Source organism: Mercenaria mercenaria, chromosome 7, assembly GCF_021730395.1.
Source record: "Mercenaria mercenaria strain notata chromosome 7, MADL_Memer_1, whole genome shotgun sequence".
Lineage (NCBI taxonomy): Eukaryota > Metazoa > Mollusca > Bivalvia > Venerida > Veneridae > Mercenaria > Mercenaria mercenaria.
The window spans coordinates 51,460,710-51,482,633 of NC_069367.1; the positions used below are offsets into that span (position 1 = coordinate 51,460,710).

The 21,924-nt window shown below is 33.4% G+C and overlaps 1 protein-coding gene across 3 annotated transcripts in view; it reads right to left on the reverse strand.

The window, feature by feature from the left end:
• Positions 1-1,849: 1,849 nt before the first annotated feature.
• The window catches only part of LOC123554171 (glutamate receptor 2-like), a 75,892-nt gene continuing 55,817 nt past the window's right edge, over positions 1,850-21,924 (reverse strand). For all 3 annotated transcript variants that reach the window (XM_045344120.2, XM_045344122.2, XM_045344121.2), the window contains exons 2-17: positions 20,855-20,974; positions 20,172-20,305; positions 18,067-18,228; positions 15,933-16,023; positions 15,493-15,683; positions 15,023-15,205; positions 14,304-14,441; positions 12,540-12,734; positions 12,119-12,219; positions 10,693-10,789; positions 9,864-10,087; positions 8,694-8,806; positions 7,609-7,829; positions 7,077-7,209; positions 6,277-6,409; positions 1,850-3,354 (exon numbers count right to left, since the gene is read on the reverse strand). In XM_045344120.2, coding sequence (XP_045200055.2) covers positions 3,057-3,354; positions 6,277-6,409; positions 7,077-7,209; positions 7,609-7,829; positions 8,694-8,806; positions 9,864-10,087; positions 10,693-10,789; positions 12,119-12,219; positions 12,540-12,734; positions 14,304-14,441; positions 15,023-15,205; positions 15,493-15,683; positions 15,933-16,023; positions 18,067-18,228; positions 20,172-20,305; positions 20,855-20,974 — 2,534 coding nt within the window. In that variant the 3' untranslated portion in view covers positions 1,850-3,056. The remainder of the gene's footprint in view (positions 3,355-6,276; positions 6,410-7,076; positions 7,210-7,608; positions 7,830-8,693; positions 8,807-9,863; positions 10,088-10,692; positions 10,790-12,118; positions 12,220-12,539; positions 12,735-14,303; positions 14,442-15,022; positions 15,206-15,492; positions 15,684-15,932; positions 16,024-18,066; positions 18,229-20,171; positions 20,306-20,854; positions 20,975-21,924) is intronic.

Here is a 21,924-nt window from a genome sequence, read left to right on the forward strand (position 1 = left end):
AAATATCCAGCAGATATATTCATGTTTTAAGAACGCAGCATCCACACCTACATATGTTGATACAGTAAATAGGCATAGGAAATAGATATCAATATAATTGCACCTTTACTAATCCTACCAGTATTACAAAAGTGCCTCTATTGTGACATTTTGATACAAGCAAAACTGTATTATCTACCCTATTAGTTACTTACTGGTACTTCATTTTATTATTGGCTTGTTAAAAGTTAATTTTTAACCATGTGCAAGTTGACAGAATCATAGGAACCATGTTTTGAGGGGGTAAACCAAACACAAATGAATAAATCCTTAATGTTTTTGTTGTGCAAAAAGTATGATACTGTGTCTAAAACATGTGTGATAATACATGGCTCTGTTTAATGTTTTTTTAATGAAAGTATTTCAAACGGAAATGTATATTATCAAGTATGAATATAGAAAAGTAAAAAGAAAAATAGGCTTGGTCCGGCCCGTATGAACAAAAATTAATTTTGTCAACCGTGACGTCATTAAGAATAAGTTTTACATGAAATTACGTGCTATTTCATTTCCGGTTGATATTAGTATTTCGAACAAATGCTTGCTCTTAAGAATTAGTGAAAATTGTGTTTTCAACGGTATTTGCGTCAAATTTCACCCATCTGTCCGTTGACAATTAACAATCTATGTTTAAATAAAATAATATATCTGTTACCACGCGTGCTGTCTATCATTCTTGATTTTCAAATCGAAAGAAACATTCATATTCATAAACTTTAAGGCAATTGTTCTTAATCTTAATCTATCAGCTACTGTAGTAAATCATATTGCAAGTTTGATATTAAGTTAATGAAGCCAAAAGAAAATTTAAGAACAATTTATGTAATTATACCTCAAAACTACCTAATACCCAATTTGGTAAGGTCTAAGTTTGAATACTGGTTATTTCATGTTTAAATAAGTAAACTTATATTAAAGACATTTCTCTTATTTAAAAAAATTGTATATGTATATAGGTGTCAATTATTTACATATTTGACGTCCTGATATATTTTGAATGTATAGTAAATTAGTATCTTCACCACCACGTGTGCATTCCCTCTTACAATATACTTTATGAAATATTATTGTCTGTAGAGATGTAATAATAGTTAAAGGACCATATATTACAATAAAAGCCCTAAAGATCTATATTCACAGATCGTCGTAGTCGCCTCTTCTATCTTGGTTACAAACTCCAGCGGCGTCGGAATTCAAGGGAAGCAAACGATAAACTGATTTAATGTTTACAGAAAATACCTTTAGTTCCCTTACGGTGTCTATGAATCAAAGTAGAAAATGTCTTTAAAACTTCAAAATGTCTTAGCCACAGACTATCTACTAAAACGTTTCTATTCTTTTTCATTTTATTCACTTCTCTTCTTGGGATTGGATCTGAAAAGGTTATGCAAGCGCGTTTTCGATGGTCTAAATACAGTATATACAGTATTGAATGAAGAAATCGAATACATTTATACGTATCTAAAGTTAACAGTCGAACGCTTTTCAAACATTAACTTGGAATCAGCTGACAATTTTTTCATATTTCTACACTCTTAGGAGTCAAGTAACACATTATAAAGATTGTTACATTGTTTACACCATCAATGAGCTAAGTGCTGACAGAGCCGGGATATGCAATCTCCATTTCTTCTGTTGAATTTCATTTATAACTGCTTCGATCTAGTCGACTATGAGTTAACTTTTGCATTGATTAAAATCTTTCGGGAAATGTAGATATTGATATGCCCCTAACAGAGCTGTCATGCTTTTCCGCAGCATAAATTAAGCTGTAAATCTAAAACGTCCATGAGAAGCTAAAGAATTCAAAATGATTTTGTAATGTTTTTATTCCCAAGAGTATGATATTTAACAAGAACATCTAATCAAATGTTTCAGTACGAAATATAACATGCAGGTCTCTGTAAAGACCTTTAGGTAAAGATTAATACATGTTAATCACAAAATAAGAATGATTAAAATAACTATTTGGAAAACAGATAATTAGTTTTGCATGCTTTGTTGGCAAATAAAACACGTTTTTTCTTTCAGATGCATCGTAATTAATCACTCAGGCCTTCGCAAAACTAAATTCTATTTCCATTCTAACAGGTTCGAATTACACCAGGAAGGGATACTAATCTGGAATCCTTTTTAGGCATAAATGGACGGAGTAAACCGGAATAACCAAACGTAGGGCATTTTGCGAAACGTGTTTTAATCGACAAGACAATACACGGTAAAATCCTTTTTTGTTTATATAAAAATATATTAAAAGTGTTAGAATAATTTATATATACTGCAAAATATTCTGTCGGGCTAATGTGCGTCATTACCATGGTTGTCGTTATGCGCAAGACTTAATTGCAATACTTATGTAAATGTCCTGTATAGTGTAATTCCACTGATTTATATTTCAGGAAATAGCAGAAATCACGAACTTTCAAGCCATAAACATAAAATGTTGTTACGAATGACATATTTCATTTTTCCAATTCATATTGACAAGTGAAATGAATTCTTTGAAATAGGTAATTGTTAATTGCACGATATCTGCAGTGTTTATTTATGTTCTTTGACCTTATTTACACCTAAGACATTACTCTCATACTCAGTATGATCTTGATTGTTGCATACAAGTTGTAGTTGTTCCTTTAAACATAATTGCGTAAAACATATGACTCCTTTCCTCAATATCCATCCATACGAAGCTATACATTAGTGTCATGAAACATGAGTGAATCCATAGTATCAATTACACAAAGAAACTACATTTGAACGCACGGTTTTTTAAAAGTAACACCATTCTCACAAGCAATTCTACCTCAGTTAACACAAAGTAGTAAATCTACGAAACAAACATTCTATCACCGGGGTTTAGAAAAGAAAGTAAAATCTACCAGTATCTGGACTGGTGACCTGCAGCAGTTCTACAAATGACAAAACATTTCGATACATAGAATTGCATGCAGAAGCCTTGCTGACAGAGCTCCAAAGCATATATGACTGAACCAGCAAAGACAACTATACCGAATGAGTCATTTCAACGTTGGAGATTTGTTTGCTACAGTGCCGTTTTCCTTTGCTCTACTTTCATTCTGCTGTGACAGGTGTTTGTGTCTTCGCTGCTGCAAACGTCCAACACACAATTCAATTAAGAAGGCACAGAAACCAATAAAGCCTCCCCCTGTAGCCACGTAGAATGCACTTTGGACGTCAATTATTTTGATTGGCTTAGCCTCAGCAATGATAGAGCCTGCACATACTTCCTTAGATTTAGGCCACCAACGTCTTTTCCACACTTGCAAAAGTCCCGATTCGTGAATCGACAGAATTCTAGTAAAAATAAATATAATTATTTCATGAAAATACAAGTATTTCAACATCAAAATTGTACAATAGTTTTTTTTTCTTAAACATCGTGCCTGGAGTATGTAGCAGTTCCATGGATGGATTCTTGCTTTCAATATGAAAATATTTATATGCTTGGTACATTTCAATATTTATCAGAATCCCAGTTTGAACATGGATTCAGCCTATGTCGAAAATCTAATAACAAAAACATCAATCGAGCAATTATGATCGGGCATTTATCATAGTGTTTGAAATGATAAATAGAAAGAACACTTCAAAAACAAAAAGGCACTATAGGTAGATTATGAGAAAATGAATATATATGTATGAAGCATAAACAAAAGTTGTTTTCTTTTGAAATGGTAAAACTAACTTTCATCTATATGTTGACAAAAGAACAGTATGACCTGTTCGTTGTTGTTACTTTATATTGTAAAGTGGGCTGGTGTTGCTTTTAAATTAGTGAATATTTGTATAAATTCGAAGGCTGAAGTATGTCGTCTTACCTATCTTTGAGTTTGTTAATAAATATGGTAAATTCTTTTGGATTAGTTTACTTAAGGTAGTGGACCCGTAAAAGTAATGTTTAAAGAATTGCATTAACTTGATACAGTCTTAAAGTTAACATTGTTTCACACTGTATTGCATTTTTTAAATAACTTTTACCGTGTGTTTTTTTTAAATTGTGTTTAATGTATGATATTTCCTCAAGCTCAAATAGAGACAAATTTCAAAGTGATTACCAGAGAATTCATTTACCAATAACTTTGATAAAAGAAACCTCAAAGTATTGGTAAACAATTATAAAACACGAAATGAAACTGTCGAGAACATTTTTTCAAGGGAGCCTCAAGTAAAAGGATTTAATCGGACAGAAATTTAGCTCCAGCACTGAAAAAGTATGGCCGAGTCCTGTGACACAGTTTTAAATTTTGCTCACTTCATTAAAAACTAACCATGGGGCAGAAGTAAAATCTACCTACATTTCTTTCACAATATGCAAAATAAAGAGTAAATGTAAAATAAGGTATTTTTACCGCATGTAACTGAGTATTTTCAAAGATGTCTAGCCCTGCTCCCTACTGTATCAGTGGCAAAATTCACTTTAAACAACAAGAAATGGCTTATCACATGGAAATCAAAATCCGCTTTTGTACAATAAGTCAATAATAAGTCTTGAAAAACAATTGAACTTACTAGAAAAAAGAAAAAATGTTAAAAATATTTGGTCCTAGTGGGGCTTGAACCTACGCCTTCCAGAAAAATAACTCAAGGTAGATTTATGGTATCTTCGAAAGGAGGTACACTATTACGTGTCCAATACCTTAATACAGAATTATTATGATTTATGTCGCGATACAAGTGTATTCGTAAGTTTGTTTTAAGGTCTTTCAGCGCTATTTGCATGTCGTCTTTAATTAGCGTGGGCAATTGTGTCATTTTATAATTATACGAGTATAATTCATAGAATAATTAATATGCATAATGTTATTGTCTTATACTTTGGCGAATATTTAAATACTGATTTCTATCTCCTCCGTTATGAATCATGTCTGTGTTTCATAAATGAAAGGCTATCCTTTGCTATTTCTATTGTAAATGTTATATCAGTATTTAAATTGTTTAAGATGTTATTGAAGTTACGCTTATGTATATATATTAAAATTTCTTTTACTTAAGGCAATCAAAATAAATAATTTTGACAAGATCCAAACTATTTTAGTTAATTATTATTACATAAAGATGATAAATACTCCTCATTTTCAGATTTGAATTACATGTTTATAATTTCCACGAAGTTGTATATTATCAAATATGCAGCTTAGAAAATATTGTATAAGAAGTAAATATAACAGTGGATTAAAACAAAAACAAGAGGGTCGTGATGACCCTCAATCGCTCACCTGAATAATATGAGCCACATGTTTCAAATGGTAAACTAATGCTAAGATATTAAGAAAGTAGGTCAGTAGGTCACATTCATGGTCACTGAAAGTCAGTTTTTAAGATCGGTATGCAAAACTGTACATGTCATCCAAATTTTTAGGCTGTATCTTAAAAACAAGAAAGTAGGTCAGTAGGTCAAGGTCACAGTAAGGTGACCCGTAATCACTTGGGTACATCAGGTAAATATAATTAAACAGTCTAGGAAATGTGATCTGATAATTTTTGAAGTATTTTTTTCCTATATAACTCATATAACAAGTGGCCCCAAGGGTGGGGCCACTTTTCACTCCAGACGCATAATTTGAACAATCTTGTTAGAAGTCCACTAGACAATGCTACATACCAAATATCAAAGGCCTAGGCCTTAAACTTTCAGACAAGAAGATTTTTTTTCCCCTTTATAAGTCTATGTTAAACTTGGGACCCCCAGGGCAGGGCCTCTTTTCACCCCAGGGTAATAATTTAAACAATTTTGGTAAAAGACCACAAGGCAATGCAACACACCAAATATCAAAAGTATAGGCCTTGCAGTTTCAGACAAGAAGATTTTTAAAGTTTTCTCCTTTATAAGTATATGTAAAATTTGGGACCCGAGAGGCGGGGCCTCTTTTCACACCAGGGGCACAATTTGAACAATCTTCATAGAGGACCACAAGGCAGTGCTACATACAAAATATCAAAGGCCAAGGTCTTGCAGTTTCAGACAAGAATCTTTTTAAAGTTTTTTCCTATATAAGTCTATGTAAAACTTGTGACCCCCGGGGCGGGGCCTCTTTTCATCCAAGGGGCTCAATTTGAACAATTTTGGAAGTTTGGTGGAAATCTGACTAGTGGTTTTGAAGAATTTTTTTTACAAATTGTTGACACACGACGCACGACGGAACGGACGACGGACGACCGACATCGAGCGGCCACAAAAGCTCACCTTTGGCTCAGGTGAGCTAAAAAAAAACTTACTGTTTTGTGAAAATTTGAACATGCGGCGAATTATTAGTAAATCCGAACGCATATTTTAAAGGTAGAAACTTTTCTTTGATCATCATCAGTTCACAGTCTTTCTCCATTTCAAGCTCCATGACTACTGTGTCACCTTAAATAGCAAAACAATTTCACATTTGATCAAGTACATCTTAAATAGGCATATGTCCTTAAATAATAGAAATTCGATAAAGTATAAAATAGAATGAATTCCACTATTCCAGTTGATCTATCCTCCTTAAAACTGTGGTACTGCTGCTTTTCAGAGTTTTCTTATTCAAAATTTTCAATCCAATCGACTTGCAATTGTAAATATATATGCACGAAGATTCTTAAGGACGATGTTCTCGATATAGATGTTAATATCATTCTAAATCATAAACTTAACTTTAAATTTTGAAGTGGATATCTACAGGAGCTATAAACTTAATATTGCTGACTCTTAATGACAGTCGGCAATTGGCATGGTGACAAGTTTTTATGTTACTTCGGCATGCTACTTCATTGTAAAACATTTCTATATTACATCCGGAGGGTGCCAAAATCGCCTACGGAGAGTCAGAATAAAACTAAAATGTCGATTGTCATTACGGGTTTATTACCATAATTTTTCACCATACATCCATTTACGAACACATGCTATTATTCATCAAGAGTTCAGATTGCAAATTCCTTCATAAATTCATTTGCTTACACTCTTGATAACATTTTGTTACTTCTTATAATATAATTATTTCAGGCATGTAAATGTCATTTAAAAAACAGGTATACAGTATTACCTATCCATCCATAGCCACCATTTTTGACTTTGGCCAGCTGTGTTTTTATGTCCTTTGCAAAAACAGATGGGTCGGTTTCATTAAACTCCATAAGCGCATTACCTACCCGTCTGAATTCACCTCTGTTTGATGTCTTTGAAATTATAAAAAAAAAACGTAAGCAATATTACTTCTTCATTTTATTTCAAGACACCGAAAGTAGTCAGAAAGTACGTTATAGTTGAAGTTTGCCAATTTTCGAAAGGCATTCTTGACAAAAATGCACGCTCTAATTCTCAAGAGTTTTGTCGGGTATAAGCTCAGCCTAAATGATACCTTTCATCGTTAGAATATATTAAATCTACATGTAAGCTCAAACATGATCTATTCCTTAGTTTTACCAGTACGTTAGAAGAGCACATCATGAACGGAAATGGGGAAACACGTTTCTTTTACGTGACTGTATTTAGTTTAAATAAAACTAAATTAAATGTTTAGTGCAACATTTATGTAAAGCATTATGTATGCATTGAAATATATACAGCGATATTACCTTGAAAACAGTTTCCCAATTGGTCCCTTCTTGTAGTCCCCATTTGTAGGTCCCCTTTAAGTCTGCCATTTCATTAAGTGTTTCAAATGGCGGTTTATCCTTAGTTACTGTCAAAAAGGCGATCAAATTTCCACAGTAAGTTCCAACAACAACAATAGAAAACAACCACCAACAGCTAACAAACGTTCGTCCGGCGATAGATTCTGGTAAATTAACACCACCTGTAACGTATGACAGTAGTATAAATGGACTTGAATACTATGGCGCTAATCCGACAAGCAAACAGTTTTAACATGTCAACACATCTAGAAGATTAACTATGTCGCAAATACATATTTCAGTCATGTATCAATATTTACATTCGCCCTATTCTTTTCCATTGAAAATTATGACGTTCATTTCGTATGAACAGCAAAAGGAAAGGCGCGAAATTTACGTCATCGATGCTTAGCGATAACCGACCGCTGTTTTGACGACGTCCGCATATAGTTAGGGAGAACGTTCCTTAGATGACGTCGCAGTTGGTGAACAGAATAGAAGCTGTTTTTAAAGTTAAATGACAAAATAGGTGCAATTTATAATACTATCTTGTTTACAAATGGAAAGGAAATATAATGTAAATATAAGAAATGAAACTATTTTTTTCGGTGTTCATGCGAAATGAACGACAGAATAGGATCGGCAAATTAAATATGATTCATGGATTTGCCGATCCGATTGTGTCGTCCAATTCGCATGAACACCGAAAAATATCATTTCATTTCTTAATAAATTGTTGCATATAAATATTACAATTATTAATTGATGGTCCGTTAAATAACGTTAACGTAGTAAGTTTTAGAAGAGAGATTACGAGACAGATCAAATGTTATTGGTATTAATACCCAAATAATAAAATGCTACGAGATAAACTTTTTGCTATTCATGGCCTCCTGGCTGTGTTTGTTGTGATCTGTGCTCCAGCTAAATCTACCCTAACCTTTCACTTTTTATTACCAGAGACCTTTTTTAACGAATACTTTGCAAAATGATTCCTTTCACAGAAGTCGGTACGGTACGGTATTCTGTAAACAAACCTTATATACCTTGTGACAGTAATGCTCCATACATATACCAGAACGAGTCATGAAAAGTATGCAGACCGTAGTTTTCTGTAGCTATTCGTGCATTCTCAGGATCATTGTAAAATGGATTGAATCTGAAACATTTCAGTTTATGCGAAATTTGGGTAAATTGTGACTTGATTAATAACTTGCATTATTCCCAAACCCTATTGAAAATCGAACAGTAACGTACCCAAATTGGACATTTACAGGAAACTTCTTTAGCTGGCGAATACAACATGTGTAAAGATAAAATCAAGTCGCTGATGATACTTGTAGTGTCCAAAATTGTGTCTATCATCCTAAACTTTCTTTATATTTCATAAACTATGTCAGGAGGAATTAAATTTAAGAGTTATGTCGCATTCAGCTCATGCATCTACAGAAAGTCCTTTAAACTTGTTAACTACACAAGAAAGAATACTTGCGAATTACTTCTTATAATAATTTACAGCTGATGAAATACAATGTACCTAAATGCTAATTTGGTAAGAATATTCCATCTGAGGGATATCAGAACAGAACAGAATGTTTATTAAATAACATATACAACATTGTGTACATAGTTATTGGTAAACAATTTTACAGCTTACATGGTTGGTTACATAAAGGTTGTTATTATTCATTCTACTGAAAAAGTGAAAAAAGGAAATAAATACTGGTAGATAAGGTACTGTTAACAGGAGAATGAGATTACACATATACATACATGAAAATGAATAAAATAATGATATTACTGTTAGCAACATTGATATACATTGAAACATGTATGATTCAAATAAGCTATCAAAATAAGCCTTACGCAAAATTAAGAATCAGTAAGTGTACATTGTACATGTTATACATGTACATAAAGGGAAAAATGCGGGAAAATAAAGGCTTAATTGTTAGCAACATGAATATATCTTAAGTTATCAAATTTTGTCTTACACAAATTAAACAATCAGAAAGTGAGCATTGTACATGTTATGCATTTTACTGAAAAATATCTGGATCAAAATGTTTTCATGTATTTGTCTGGTATGAATGTCACCGTAGCACAACTTTTACATAATGTGGCATTTTGATTCTAAGGGCCCAATATACATTCTATACCTTCCATGCAAAACATACTAAATACAACAATGTTAACTCTCTCTCCCTGTGTCTTACTTTTCAAGGAGAAATGCCATCAGAGAAACAATTGGAAGACTTATACCAATCGTCATGAGAATTTCCCATTGGAAAGGATCTACTAGTGTTCTCCATTTTCGAGCATTTGGGTCTGGCTTCTTCAACAGAACGGAAGTGTATCCATAATAAAACGGAAACATAAAGTCCATCACCATTTCTCGTTCTTTCTGGATGCTTATATCAGCCGCAACAATGTCAACTTCCTGTAAACCAAAATAGTAACACACGTTAATATGGTATTTATGTATGTGATAAGTGCTCCGGAGAACACAGAAGTTTAGGAAATAAAACTGATACAAATGTATCGACAGACAATTCATTTAAGTTTCATAACAAGCATGACTTAAATACCTGATAAATAATGTAGTAATTTAAATGATGTTCGCGGATTTTGAAATTGCACTAGAGTAGCTTAGATACAGTGCTTTAAAATGTACACATTTGTCTGAATATTTTTCAAATACATTAATACATATTTCTACATTAGTCAATGTAAAAAATCAGTTATCCGTTCTTATCAAGTTCAAGCTTAATTCAATGTTTAGCTTTTTTAAACTAATCAATGAGTAGGAAAATCAAGCATTTGCAACACACAGTTATATGCATATTTATGATTTTAAGTACAGAATGTTCAAGGTAATGGTTTGCAGCTTTTGTGAGAAAATAGTATCTCTTCATTAAACAAATTCAAAAATATACATCAAATGGTTCATTTCCGTCGAAATGCAACAAGGATACTTTAGTCAACCCGTTGCCAATAATGTGAACGGATTCCTTTGAACGTTTTGAAATCTAAGTGTTCACTGACCTCGCGTTGTAATTGCCCTATCATTCCATTAAATACTAATTCATTCCCTGGCTGCTGAGCACCCCAAGTTTGATCTGGAGGTTCTGTTAGATTGTACCTGTATAATGAAGTACACATAGGTTACGTCTATTGAATTTTAAATCAAATCATATACGACGATCGAAAATTTAGTTGATTTTCTTGCTTGTTATTGGATTTTGAGTAAACAAAATGCGGGACACCGTCGTTGCTCGCTACGAATCACTTGTCCCTTACCGATGTGAGTTCGAAATATCGCTTGGAATGTAGATTTCTTCAGGTGAGGAAGTCATCCAGCTGGCTTATGAAAGGACGTTGGTTCTACCCAGGTGACCGCCCATGATAAAGTACTGCAGAGAGGAGCACTTAGGATCTTCCTCTACCATCAAAAGATGGACACTTGTGTTGGACGGTGTCTCAAGACGTCGCCCACACCCCCAACCCAAAACAAAAACAAAGAATTGTGTCCACAGGACACGGATGCCCTCACATACTGTGAAATTTAATATCAAGGTTCTTCATCTATGCAATTTTGAACCCATTCCTTCAAAATGTATGAGGGCTTGAACACACAAAATGTCTTCAATATGGCCGAAATAGTGAAATTTACAACGGGCCATAACACTGGTCAAAATAGTCACAGCCCATTCTTTATAATATTGTGCATCTGAGCACCTTGGAATCCATTCCTTCAAAAATTGTATGAGTTGAACACACCAAATTTCTTCACTATGGCCTTTTGTGACATTAAGAAAGGGCCACAATTCTAAAATGAAAATGACCATTATTTAACATGGACATCTTTACATCAAGGTCATTCATCTATGAACTTTTCAAGCATAACCTTTCAATAGTATTTGAGGAGTTTGACACACAAGATTTTTCTCTATATTCTATATAGCAAAACTATAAAAAGGGTCATAACTGCGGTATAAAGTAGTCACAGCAAAAGTTCCTTCCTTTATAGACACCTGCCCATCAAGCTTGTTTATCTATGAAGGTTTGAAGCAAATCAGCCTATAGTGTGGGAGGAGTTGGGCATACAATATTTCGGGACGTACGTACACTATATGCTTAAATACCACACCCCACCCCACCACACACACGCATGCACACATGCACACACACATCACTATGGGGGCTTAAAAAGGATTAAAGTTTAGTTTACTTCTGATATTCGTCCTGGTATGTCAAAGCCCTTTACCAGTTGAATGTATGTATGGAGGTGTAGATTTTTAAATGGCCATATAGTAATGGACGTGTGCAAATTAACCACCATATTGAATCTAGTAAATGGTATCACAAAAAAAAAGAAAATACGTTGTACTCGACTGCATATTCTAATAAAGAGCACTGAAACAAAATAAGTATAAATGATTCTAATTGATTAAGCGGAAGCATAACTTACGTGAAGTTTAGGGTCATGGACAATTCCTGTAGAAGCTCCATACATACACCGCCATAGGACACTGTTCCATTTTCCTCCTTTTTAATGACGAACGGTTCGTACTATAATTCAAATATTCTGATAACTTAGTTAATAAATCTAACATATATTCTAGAAATATGAATTATAAGGACAAAATGCAACATTCGTGCAAGAAATGTTCGACTTAGACAGGAGATCGACTCCTGTATGAAAAATATTTTGTATTTCTAATTTAATTAAACACATATACTATATTAGAATAAACGAAACAGGATTTTTTCTTCACACTTTGGCAGCCTTCAAGCAATAATACTCTCAAATGAAAATCGATATAACTGTTACATTATGTTATAAGAAGACAAACATTACACTTCATTCCATAAGCTGTAATTATGCTTACATGCAGCGTTGAAACTTGAAACATCCTTCCATTGTAGCCGTACTTTGTATTCGGGAACAAATCAGCAAACACGACCAAGTCGCCATGTTTTGACACGTACCCAACATTATTAAAGTCACGGCCACTGTGTGTCCACATTAATGTGTCTATTCGAAAACCCTCACATTTACTTACAGGACGCCAATTTCTAGCTTCCTGTAGAACAAATTGATGTTTGTAATTTAGTGTTATATAATCAATCCAAACCCATTGTAAATGATAAAGGTTTGCCGATCTACCTGTATATTGTGTATTTAAACTTATTATAAAACTTATATATTCGGGTAAAACGGTATGGAAACTGTAATCGTGCTTTGATTTCACGGTTCAAATAACTTAAAATGAAACTTTATGCCGCTTGCATCTCTTTTAACGTCACTTGACTCTGGCTTTACTTTTAATGATGAGCGTCTATTTTCGGCGCTGCAATTGAAATATGTTTTCAAAGTAAATGAGATTATAATAAAAGGAAAATATGTCCATATTTCGTGAATATGAACCACGTTTTCACTCGGGTTACGCCCTCGTGAAAATATAAAATTGCCTCACTTCACGGTGAGATATATTTGTTTGTCACGGAAAACAAAAAGATAATATTCAGTTGGCATCGTAACAGCTACCTTATTTTTCACGGAAAACAAACAAATAATATTCAGTTGGCATCATAACAACTACCTTATTTTTATATCCATGTATCTACAAGACAAGACTGACATTGTTTATTCATTTTAAAGAAACATTTGAACAGGAAGTCCATACATCTGTTACACCATTTTGTAAATCTGTGTTTCCAAAGAACTTCTTTATACGCCAAATTTGATTAGCTAGAGTTGTTATAAATAGTTCGAAGTTTCATTTGATATATAGCAATTAAATATTGTAGAAACAACAAGAAAACGGGTAAAAACGAAACGACACATTTAAAGAACAACGCCGCCGATGTAAATGTATGCAATCGCACACCGATGCAATAATATCATCGTGTAAGTGGCAAACATAAAGAGCACAATGAACGTTAATTGACAATAACACCGCTAGGAAGTCAAAACTAGTTTCCTGGCATCAAACGTCATTCGTTTCATTAATTAAAGACAGTATAAATAAGATTACTCCTTTTAAGTTTCATTATTGAAGCTATTTAACATTTTTAGATAGGAATGCTTAAAATGATACCATAGCTCAGACATACACCAACCCTTACAGGTGCGCATTTCTTTTCGTTAAAGCTTCGCATACCCTATTTTATAGCAATTCTACCATCAATTCTAGATGTGAACGATGCATAAGAAGAGCGTAACAAGACTGGCGTTATAACGTTTCAAAAAACATGCTAATTGAAACTGTTCCTCTGTAATATTACGGTGTGTAGTTTACATAAACAACTTTGAAGTACATGGATATATAACAAAAGGGCCATTACATCAAAAGCTTCATCTGGGAAGTTGTATTCGTTTCTCGTAGATTGTACAGATCAGATGCCACTAGCCTGGCAAATTCTAACGTGGTAAAATCAAATCAAACCAAACACAACATCTCAGATCAAGTTATTGTTATTATAATCCTGTGATATCAACTGAAACTTGCAATTGTTCACAATATTTATTATTTACATGTATTACATATTATTTATTTGATTTTCAGACCTTATAGACCATATGGGCGCATTTAAAATATCAGATATAAGGGGACATCTGTATAAATAACGTAATGTATATGTATATTTACCTTTCGAAGATCTGAAATTATATCCTTAGTAATGTTTACATCCGTAACAGCTGTGAGGTTGGTTTCAGATCCACCTTCATCGACAGAAAGATCAAATGCGTGTTCTAGAACAACATTGTGGAGGGTTTTGTGGAAAGCCTATCATAGACAGATAAGCATCAGAAATTGCAACTTAGAGAGGCTTGAATTCATTTACACAAAAATTAGTTGTGAATATGAAATCTATTAGTTTGGTTGGATAACTACACAGTATATTTACATCCTATCATTAAATTACATGCATTAATTATTGTTTTTTTTTATAAAAACTACAACGTTCAATTCAATCCTTCTTTGACACAACTTGCATCCCTCCTTCAAACTTCTAAATAAGAATGATAATTATAAACTACTTGAAACATACTTTTTTAATTAAAGCAGCTTATTATATGTGTCACTTCTCTAAAATAGGGACTTTTTTAGATTCTATTTCATTTCACTTTAGAAGTAGATTATTTTACGTATAACGCATCTTACTTCTTTAGGGAATCATTAAGAACGCCTTGTATCAACGACTTTAAAAAAAGGTTTTAGATACACAAAACAAGGCTATTTAGAGTTATACATACAACTTCATATGCAAAGAAAAATGATTACGGGTAATCTAAGACATAAAGACATATAACATGTATAATACAAAAGTTTCTTAAACCAGCAAGAAAAAGACATAAGACAACAACCTTTTCAGCATTATCCGGAGTGACTTGAGGAAATGCGATAACAGCAATGTTGTCCAGCTCTTTAGCACAGTCTCTCAAGGTCGCTGACAAATTGAAATGATGATCGTAAATTACTACAAGCCATCTAGAAAACTGCCTCAACAAGGACTTTGTCGACGGATTATCCTTATCAAATCGGTTTGCCTATACAATGAAAAGTGTTTTAAGATATATCTTTCAGTGTTATTGTAACTGAAACTTTGGAAAACAGAAATATCGCAGCAATGCACAATTAAAATGATATGTTTTATATACATTGGAATTACTAAATGGTGCCAACAAATTATTTTCGTCACCTTAATTTCTTTAGACATGCAAGCATGAAAGTGCTTTTCAAAGACAAATTTCTATTATTTCACTCTGAAGTTTTATTTGAGTTCTACGTAAAGACCGGCCAGAATTGAAGATTTTGACGTGTGGAAGATATTTACCCTGTAAAACAGTGTACGTATGCAGTCGAATTTACAGAGAACAGCAAAATTGATTTCCGTATGTGTCGGAACGATTCGTTGATATGCCTCCAGTAGTATTTGAATGAGATCGGTGATTGTGTCCAAATTGTAGATGACAATCATTATTCCGGTTTTAGACAAAATATCAACCACTCGTGCGGCTTCCATTTCTGTGAAGGAAAGCAATTAGTCTGATAGGTTCATAGTATAAATATACCAAACTGTAAACTACGGACTAATTTAGATGTTTAGATAATTAACCTGACATTGATCTACTGGCAATTTGTTACGATACATAACTTGATCGTTTAAGTCATGTATTTGAAAGACATACCAAATCGTAAATTTCATAGCTACATCTTCTACCTTTCTTGCAGATGAAATTCAAGAAATAGAAAAATAAGTGCTGCTTCACGTACCTGTTGCTGTTTCATGAAAGATAAAAACCAGTTTCCATTTCAGCTTTTCCGTAATAAGAGCCGACAATACATCAGCGCCTCTCACCTCAACCTAGAAAATTTCGTTAAAAGAAGTTGACATCCAGACTGAATTTTCTTTTATTTTTGTATTGTTTTGTTTTCCTATTACTGGATTCAACAAAGTCTTTAGAATAATAAATTTTATCCTACCCTCATACAAGATATAGCATAAAATCGGCCTGCCTAATAAACTTTGCTTTATCTAGTCAGTGTCAAGATATCACTTTTGCGGGAATATTTGAAATCACATATTTTATCAAAAGTTTGCATTGAAACCGTCACCATTGTATTGGAAATGCTTGAACTTAGAAAATGAGTGGTCAAATTATAGGTTTTTATCCAGAAACAAAAATGTTATTGCTATTTTTCACTTTTACAGCACTTCAGCCGGAAATTTTGAAAACACCTTTTTTTCCGAATTTTTCATAGAAACCGTTATCATTGTATTGGAAATGTTCTAACTAAGAAAATAAGTGGTAATATCAAAAGTTTTTATCCAGAAACAAAAAAGTTATTGCATTTTTTCAATTTCATCCACAAATAGAAATGCACTTGCAAACGTCGTATAGACGTCAAGTCTACACGCTGTTGCTCTTTCCAACGATTTTTCCCCCCTATTTTCTGAACAGGTAGGATAAATAGAATATTAGATTACTGTCTGAAAACTTTTAATTTATTAGGCTCGTCTACGAAAATATATAAGGCTCGGCACAGCCTCGCCTAATATATTTTCTTCAACTCGCCTAATAAATTTAAATTTATCAGACAGTAACCTAATATTCTCTATTTATATCTGTTCATGGGTTTATTCATAATGGGCGTTTCCGTGGAGATGACTGTAAGCGGAAGCGTGTCTTTAATAGATGTATTTTATGTTGTATGTCAATCGACTGCCTATACGTAGTATTCTAGGATCGTGAAACATATGCTTACGGAAACCAATCAGATTGTATGAGACAACCTATATGTTACATCAGCATGTCAGCATGGTTTCTATCATGCTTTTTTTTTAATAAAGAGGTAAAGTAGGTTTGTTTCTATTCAAAATGATTATTCTGTTTGCTGTGTTTAAGGACTATTATTTTAAGAACAGAAAACCATGTGTAGAAAATTAAATACATCGTTTGGTACCTTACATCAGATAATCCTAGTGTCAACACCAGGATTATGCCTGATCTTCTGTTAAATGATATTGTTCTATCATATAAAAAGTAAAGTGCATGAAGTAAACTCTGTCAATTTGTTCACCGACTATGTTCATGTATATTTCATACTCAGTGATTGATTCATTGGCTTGCATTTGTTCTTTGCTTCATATTACTTATTTACCGCTATCAAAAAGCTGAACAAATGGACTTTGATAGCTTTAAAGAATACCTGATGCATATTTTTGTGCAGATCTTATAATGATAGGTTATAAGATTTGTATCGGCAAATATGTACAAGTTATGCAGCGGAAATATTGCGCGACTTCAGGAGCGCAAGACTATTCCGCGAAATATCAAATGCATGTTTATCTATACAAATCTAATTATCTTTTTATTACATACGCATCTGCAATTACAATTATATTATAAATGATATAAATATGTTCTTTAGCCAGAGTTAAATTGAAATTTCATTGTTTAGAATTTTAAAAGCGACGGAACACCTGAAACCGATTCACAAATGACGTCACACACCAGATATAAAATTTGAACTACAAAATGGAAAAGAATATCCACGTTTCAGGTTCCATTAACCCTTAAAGATGTGTATAAATGAATATGTTATAAGTAGCTTTGCTTAATGTTTTCTTGTTTAGGATGTAAGGTCGCGGCTCCGAACCATTTCTATGGGTTCGAACCATGTTCGGTTAGCTTTGCTAATAATCGTCTAAGGTTGCTGCCCAATTGATACTGAAATCATACCAGAAAAGACTCCCGGGATTTTCTTCCTTCAGTAATAGTCGGAAAGTTGTGATTTGACCTACAATGTTTTTGTGACAAAAGACCAAAAACACAAACATAAATCTTAAATTATGGCATTAAACATTCACTGTAGCAGAAATGATCTATTATGTTCGTGTACTTACTTGACTTTTAAAACTTGTATCATTATTGATATGTCCTAGGATTTCTTTCACAATCACCTTCTCAAAGCAGTAGAGTTCATTTTCATTTTCTAATTCAATTATTGGACATTCTTCTGTCATATTACTGCGGTTCTTGTTAGCTATTGGTGCGATACTTTTGAACTGAAAGATAAAAGTATGTCACTATTTTTTAATTATTTTTCACAGTCGGTTATTGCAGCCCAGTGTGTTTGCAGATATTTTCAACCATACTGATTATGATCTTAACACTAAATTTGATTTGATTAGAGTATAGAAATAATTTGGTCTTTTATTTAATTACAAACTTTACTAATTATGATATGGCCAGCATCTAACGAAGCCAGAATAGAGCTGATCTGTTCTAATCAGCGTCTGAAATAGTAGGAAAAAAGATAATTTGCTGTTTACGTATTTCTATGTCACTATCGCCTTTAAAGAAATTAAAGCAGTATATCTAAGTATAACAGATCTGTTCTAAAACAGGGTTTTACCATCCAATTTTTCAGATAAACCTATCTCATTCGTACTTTTTAAACATAAGACATCCCTCAACAATTTTACCACGTTTCATTTACTGTATCACTAAGTTGTTTTCTTATGGTTTTAAGATGTATCACAAACAGCCTTCCCTTCTCTGCTACATTGATTAAATTGAAATAAAGGTAAATATAAAGTCATTTTAAAGACGGTGTATATCACATCGATATGTAATACATTATACAATGCAAACATTGCAAGAAAGAAAACTAATCTTGAAATAGAATCCCTCGTAATATTTCTAAATACGAATGTACTACTCTGTATAATTCCCGGTGCATATTGTCCCATTTTAATTTTCCGTAAAATGTTAGGATAGATTCCTCTAAAAGCAACTTTTGAAAACAAATTCTAATATATCCATTCTTCATACAGCGTCATAGACGGGCACATCTGAGGACGCAAACAGCTTTAAACGAAACAAACTATACAGCTCTCGTACAAAATAGAAAATATCCATCACGATTGCCTGTTTGAACGAAAATCTTCATAAGACGTTTGACATACTTTTGGCATTACACAGTATGATAGATTGAATTAAGTTTTTACAAATGTCACCATCTTTTTCCATACACATATATATACCATGTTCACTTTCATAAATTATGTTTGGATAATACATATTTGATGTAAAGACTTAAGGTAGTGGATTAGCAATGACAATCGACAACTTGTCACACCATGTATTTGTTAAGCGACAGCGAAGTTCGAAAAACTCCGATTACGAAAATGCATAATCACATGTAAATTTGCGGGTGTAACTACAGGTCGATCATCTTCAAGGCTCCCGTCTATGCATTTTTTGACATTTATTCCGAAATTTAGGCCTTCACGGGGCAATAAATAAGAAGTGATGTTAAAGCATTGCAGTGAGTTGTAGACAGTGGTTTTACTTATAAAATAAAATCAATCTTTTAGTTTGGAGGCATGTAGAAAAGCTCTCTAACGTGCAAGTTACGCAACAGAATAAGAAGTGAAAATAGAAGTAATTAATATAGATGTTAATCGTCTTTTACATACTGACTTGCCTAACATTTATTATTTTTCTTCTTATTTGCTCAATATAAACGAGGAGTCAATTTTCGCCACTTTCTAACAATTTTAATGTACCTGTGCTTTAGCAAGGCATGTCAGATTTTCATCATGAAAATAAAAAATGCACTCGGAAGAAATACAAATACCACAGGTATCCGTAACGGAGCAAGTGTATATGGATATTTGTGGATTTTCGTCAAATCGTTCAAAGGCACTTTCTATGTTGTCTAAAAGTGTCAATATATTGCTTAGATGTCGTTTATTTCCGTATTTGAGACCTGCAGACCTTGACATTTCAGAAATATTTTGAAAATGACTTTCGTATCATAAATAATTCTATGGAAGCGTGAAAGAGCCATCATACTCCAATACGTTTGATTACGTTACAGGTGCGGAAAAGGATATATAAAACACACTATTGAAACTAATTGGTCTTTACTAAAACATTCATTGCTTGCAACTTTACAGTGTAATGTATGTTCTTTTTTAGGAAAAGGTATAAAATGCCTTACCTTTATTGTGTATGATGGTTCTTCGCCCCATTTTATAATTGGTACAGCTTTGGTTCTAATAAGATGATCGTCGACTCCGATATCGTGAAGAATCACAACAACGTCAACTTCATACCTCAGCTCTAGCTGCTGAACTGTAAAAATATATCTAATCAATCAATCAATCAATCAATCAATCAGTCAGTCAGTCAATCCATCAATCAACACATCAAACAATCAATCAATCATTCAATCAATCAAACAATTAATAAATATATCAATCAATCAATCAATAAAAACATTGTTTATGAAACATACATGCATGAGCGCTAAATTCCAATTAATTATGTCACTTCAATGATCTTTAAATAACAAAACACAATACATCTGACGGAGAGGTTCTCATTCAAGGCGGGTTCAGTTAACTTATCATTTGAAAATTTGAAAAAGGCATTGTGCCCGAGGTTATTGATCCGCCATTTGCACTTAGTCAGTGCTCTTTATGTGTTTAGTTATTTTCCTGTATCAACATATGCAAGAACTGATATTGAATATCGCAACAGTGGTTAAGTCACATCTAAATAATGTTGAAGATGATTCAGAAAAAGCAATGATTTCATCAGGCCTTGAAAATATAACTTAATTTTTCTAAGTATAACTTCACGTATATATTGCAACAAAGATATGAAAAGAAATGCACAAACCTGCTGCATAAATTTGAAAGAGCTCTGCAAAATCGACGTTATACCATATATATGTCACGTTACAACTGTGAATGTTTTCTGTTTCCATGGTGAGACTTCTGTTCCCATGTCGTACCATTCCTGTATGTTAACAAATTAGTATGATAAGTGTTTATGTAACGAGATACATATCAATAGCCTAGATATTGGGGGTTTGTTTTGGTTTTGTTAGCAGTTGTTACTAAAAACAAATATCCAACAGGGAAAACCACGTTCTAAAAACGCATCCTCCCCAAACGCACATACGATCAACACACACACGCACACACACGCACACACACAAAAAGCACACAAGGACAAAACAAACAAATAAAGGAACACAGTGGGGCACCGCCTTGGAACGATCAATAGCAAAACCACCACTGGGGAGCTTAAACGGGTTTATGGTGCACCTTACCTCACTCTTAACCCCACCATGTTCCAAGGTCACAGGACAGTGTAAATAAAAGTTATCCCCGCCAAGTGAAACCCTAACATTCCCAAAGGCAACAGAAGGCATGTAATTTAAAACACAAAAATGCTCTTGTGTTTGTATATATATACTAAAATGTCACTACTGATTTGTGAGACATGAAAACAGAGATTTGAGTATATATATGTAAATGTTGAACCAGTACGAACGTGTAGTGCAATTCGGGCTCGTATATAAAGCAGCATCGAAACTAATCTTATTGGGTTAGTGGACTTGCTGTGGCATGTGCGTGTTCGTTTGTACTGCTAGGCGCTTTGTCGTAATTGGTCTGGTATATTGTGATGGTGATTTAGTTCGTATAAATTCTCTCTACTATATATATATATATATATATATATGCAATCCTTAAGAACCTAAAACGCATGTACTCAATGCCTTTGCAGAAGACAGAGCAACAAGGGAAACACCCTTAAGGGCCCGACAAAACAGGCCAGAAGACGGAAATAAAAATAGCTCAGTCCTGGTGGGATTTAAAAAACAAAGACAAATATCAAACAGGGAATGCCACGTACCAAAAACGCAGCCTCCCCAAAACGAAACCACAGTACGCAGACGCGCA